This window comes from Phaethon lepturus, unplaced genomic scaffold (genome assembly GCF_000687285.1).
Source record: "Phaethon lepturus isolate BGI_N335 unplaced genomic scaffold, ASM68728v1 scaffold16683, whole genome shotgun sequence".
Classification (NCBI taxonomy): domain Eukaryota; kingdom Metazoa; phylum Chordata; class Aves; order Phaethontiformes; family Phaethontidae; genus Phaethon; species Phaethon lepturus.
In genome coordinates this window covers 8,243-12,596 of record NW_010528557.1, presented here as the reverse complement: position 1 = coordinate 12,596, position 4,354 = coordinate 8,243, and the positions used below count along the sequence as shown (strand labels likewise).

The 4,354-nt window shown below is 35.6% G+C and overlaps 1 protein-coding gene across 1 annotated transcript in view; it reads right to left on the bottom strand.

Annotated features, from left to right (window-relative positions):
* Positions 1 to 883: 883 nt before the first annotated feature.
* SUB1 (SUB1 homolog (S. cerevisiae)) overlaps positions 884 to 4,354 on the bottom strand; it is an 11,713-nt gene continuing 8,242 nt past the window's right edge. The window contains exons 4-5 of the mRNA XM_010283709.1: positions 3,882 to 3,990; positions 884 to 1,217 (exon numbers count right to left, since the gene is read on the bottom strand). Coding sequence (XP_010282011.1) covers positions 1,138 to 1,217; positions 3,882 to 3,990 — 189 coding nt within the window. The 3' untranslated portion in view covers positions 884 to 1,137. The remainder of the gene's footprint in view (positions 1,218 to 3,881; positions 3,991 to 4,354) is intronic.

Genomic DNA, 4,354 nt, shown 5'->3' with positions numbered 1-4,354 from the left:
GGTTGACAAGCAAAGTTCAGTAGAATCATGATCCACTATCTACCAGCGTTCCATTGTAAGTGCTACGTATCTTCTGTACAAAAGATGAAACAGCTGTGCACACATAAGCTACACAAAGCAAGCCAAATGGTTTGGGCAGGCAGTGTGGACAGGGCACTGCTGTCCACAAACTGTTTGGCTGTTTAACCTGTGTTACAGTCTAGTTTAAACATCACTGTTTATGCAATACTCTGAAGTGAACAAAAGACCTACAAAGACAGGTTAACTGTTCTTTTCTATAGAATAACTAGTTAGTATGTGTTAGTTAATATGTGTTCAAGAATAAGTTTAATGTGAAGCTTAAAAAGGGTACCTAACTAATAACCACACTTGGAGCCTTCAGATACTATCTTACTCTGAGGTATATGTCTATTACTGTAAAAGTTTACGCATCACATTCTAAAATCTAGGGCCTGAGAAAAAAGGCTAACTGAATTTTCTAAGTCAAGCAAGCTGTAGAAAAATGGGAAGAAATAGCATGTGGCTTGTGTTCAAGTATTATTGTTTAGCATAACACTCCATGCAAATAATGCAAAAAAGTCTATATACTCAGGACTGTTTACATCTGAATAAATAGGGTAAATTAGCAAATACAGTATTTAAAATTATCTACAAAAATGTGTTTTACCAAGTATTTATTGTTTGTACCAAGTCTTAGAACAGAAAGCTGGAAGGGCAATACCAAAGAGTATGACAAAGAAAAAATTAAATTGAGACATTTTAAGAAATCTCCTCAGAAAACAATTTATATTAACTGTTAACTAAACTGAAACTAAAACAAAGACTAAAGCTATCAGGTAGCCTTATCAGTAAACACCTTCAATCAAAAGGCCACAAGCAAGTATGATTTACATATTATTTCATTTGTTTATTCTACTCTATGTGGTGAAAGCAACACATTTCCTTTTAGTAAAGTATACACAAATAGCCTCACTCAGAATACACTTTTAATGCACATAAAAAAAGTATTCATCTTACAAATCGTTTTGCAATTCAAATATACAATAGCTTGGAAAACAATATTTTAGAAAACAAAAGCCAATGTAGAAAGACTGCTGAAAACAACTTAAATGATAAAGTTTCTGTATGGCTCTGTCTTTACAGTTTTCTTACTGCATCATCAATATCAGAAATCTGTTCCTTCAGCTGGTTCCACTGTTCTGGATTTAAAGAAATACCTGAAACGCATTAAAAATAAACACTTAAGATAAAGAAAATCGGGGTGCAGTATCTTGCATCATTTCTATCAAGGCTGGTTTCATACACAAAGTCTATGTCATAAACTATTAATGGTTGAGCTACTTCAACAGCTTTCTCAGCTCCAATGTGGAACTACTCATTTGCAACACTTCAGTTTAGCTTATTTCTGGACAAGTTTAAATGACAAATAATATGAGTACAGTGTAACAAATTTATTCACAAGTATTAGGCTAAACACAGGAAGTGAAACAGAGCTCTGGCCTTGGCAGAAGGCAGGACAAAAGCCCTGGGCAAGACGCAGGAAATCACTCGTATTCCTGTTGGCTCCTAAAAGCCATAACTCTGTGGACTGAACTTCTGTGCACTTTTAAAGTACCATAATTCTAGGGTTTTTTTCCCCCCCTCCCGTTTCTTAAAGCACTGTAATAACATATACTGTGACATTTTAGACATTAAGTAAATCTATTCCACTCCCTAGCACTCACAAACCAACACAGAAGTTTTTTCACTACAGTTTTTTCACTACAGTTTCTAGTGACACTCAACAATCATTCAGTGACCCACAAAACATCTCCTCAGTTCTAAATTGGTACTTCCCCTCAAGCTTGAGTTCAGGCACGTATTTCATTTGTGCTTTAGTCTCCTCACTCTTCCCCTCTATGCCAACTCTATGTAAGTACAGAATCACAGGCCTACCTCTCATACTCCAGCCAGGCTCTTGTACTATTTACCCCCCCTCTCCCCACTTCAGTGATCAGGCTTCCTTCATCGCTTTCTCCCTGTAGGTGGAGCAGGACCTGAAAACGGGTGAAACTTCGAATTCCATTTTTGGAGCTCAATGTATTTTTCTTCTACCATTGCTGTCTTATCAGAGCAACACCGTAATTCTGAACAGTGAGCAGCATGGAGCTACTCTAAGCAGTTTTCCACCATCCTTTAGAGGGCAGGTTTCTTTTGAAAACAGTTAGGTCGGGTATGCTAACCATTACTAGGGCACCGAACGTCATCAAGATGTCATACAATCATAGAATCATTTAGGTTGGAAGAGATCTTTAAGATCATCAAGTCCAACTGTTAACCTAACACCACCACTAAACCATGTCTCTAAGTGTCACATCTAAAGGTGTTTTAAATACCTCCAGGGATGGTGGCTCCACCACTTCCCTGGGCAGCCTGTTCCAATGCTGGACAAACCTCTCAGTGAAGAAATTTTTCCTAATATCCCTAATTTCCTAATGTCCCTGAACCAGTTACCAGATGAACTGCACACAGTTCAGACCTGCTGCTTGAAAAAATCTGACACAATAATTTAAATTGTTAGATTTTTTTTATTTTGTATTACACAACTTCAACTGCTAATACTGTTTTCAGGATAGCTAGATAGGAAGTTCGTAAGTGGATAAATGGAATTAGACACACATACTACATCAGATTATTATTAATTTTATTAGGATAAAATTCAGACCCTTTTGCCACATTGATAAACATTTCTCTCCACATCATGTGATTTTTGTCACTTGGCCTACCCATCAAATCTCATTGTAGTCTGCCATTCAAACTGCATATACTTTTGACTTCTACCTCAAAGCACAGCAGACTTAAACCCTTAGAAGTCAGAGTAATCTTTTTTGTTAAGTAGCAAGAACAAATGCAAAAGAAGAAATTTTCCTCTACAGTACTAGTACAGCTGTTCATACAAACCTATTCACAGGTTATTTAAGAGATGTTGAAAATGCTTCTCAAGCTTTCCAGGGATCTATTCACTGAGTTGCTCCTGGACACACTAGAATAATGTAACAAACCTTATGCTGATTGTACATTGCACATGTCTCCAATCTCCATGGCAGAATGTTTCATACTTACCTCTTTCCTTGGCACACTATGAAAACAGATTAGAAGTAGGCTTTTCTAAACAGAAGCAATGGGACATTAAGCAAAGCACTACTACTGCAACTATCCTGGCATCTTCATCTTGCAGGTGGCAAAGTTCTGAAAATGGTTCAGCAAAGACATGCCATAAAAGCAGGTATAGGAGTGGCAATTAAAGGTACAAAGTCTTATGCTGTGCTGCAGATTAGAAGCCCAATACCAGAACTTGAAAACTTCAGGTACTTCTGCCTGAACTAAAATCTTGACATATTTTTTCCAAAATTAGTCACATTAAGTGTTTAAATTATTTTTATCTAAAATTTTATATAAATTTTATATTTATAAAGGAGGACACAATTGTTTTAAATAAATTAACATCTTATCACAAGTTAGTTAGTTCTTTTCAGTGAATTTTGAAATAAGAAGGCCAATTGTAGTAAAAGAAAGAAATTGCATTAAGTTAATCCATCAATGAAGGGGGAAAATGTATGGCTATGTTTATAACTCCCAGATCAAATTTGCTTGTATTTGATGCCTTGTTTTCCATAAATCATGGAGGATCCATTTAGGAAAACATACTCAGGCTGACAAACACACTTTGCTTTTGTTTATAACCTATAGATAAAACTAATCATTTTTTAAAATATAAATTATAAAAAAGTAAAAATATTACTCTATCATGTAGCAACAAAGTATAAAAATCTGATACACAAAGTTCTCCAGCAAACTGTAGACAATGTTTTAATATGAAATAACATGAAGCAGAACAATACCTTTTCTGCCAGGTTTCATTTCACCTTCTTGATCCATCCAATATTCTCTAATATCAATTAAGACTTTCCCTTTAAAGTCACGAACACTGACGTACCTCATTTTGCCAATCTGTCAAAACATATATAAGGGTCTTTCAGGTATTTTACATTTTACAGCATTCACTTCTCCCAGCAGTATCAGACTTGTACATGTGACATTGCAAACTGCAGCTTATTTTAGACACCAGAGAAACAACTGGATCAAAAGCTTAATCCAGAGTAGTCAGTAGGCTAATAAGTAATGACAATATAAATGGATGAACGACTTAAAACAAGTCGAGCATTCAATGCTCAATGCAAAAGTAGCTCTCTTCAAATAAAAACACCTGTAATCTTAACACACTTCTTACAAAAGTCACTCATTTACTGTTTTCTGAAATAAAACTACTATACTGTCTCTACTATAACCATCTTTGCAGCAGTGGTACACCAAG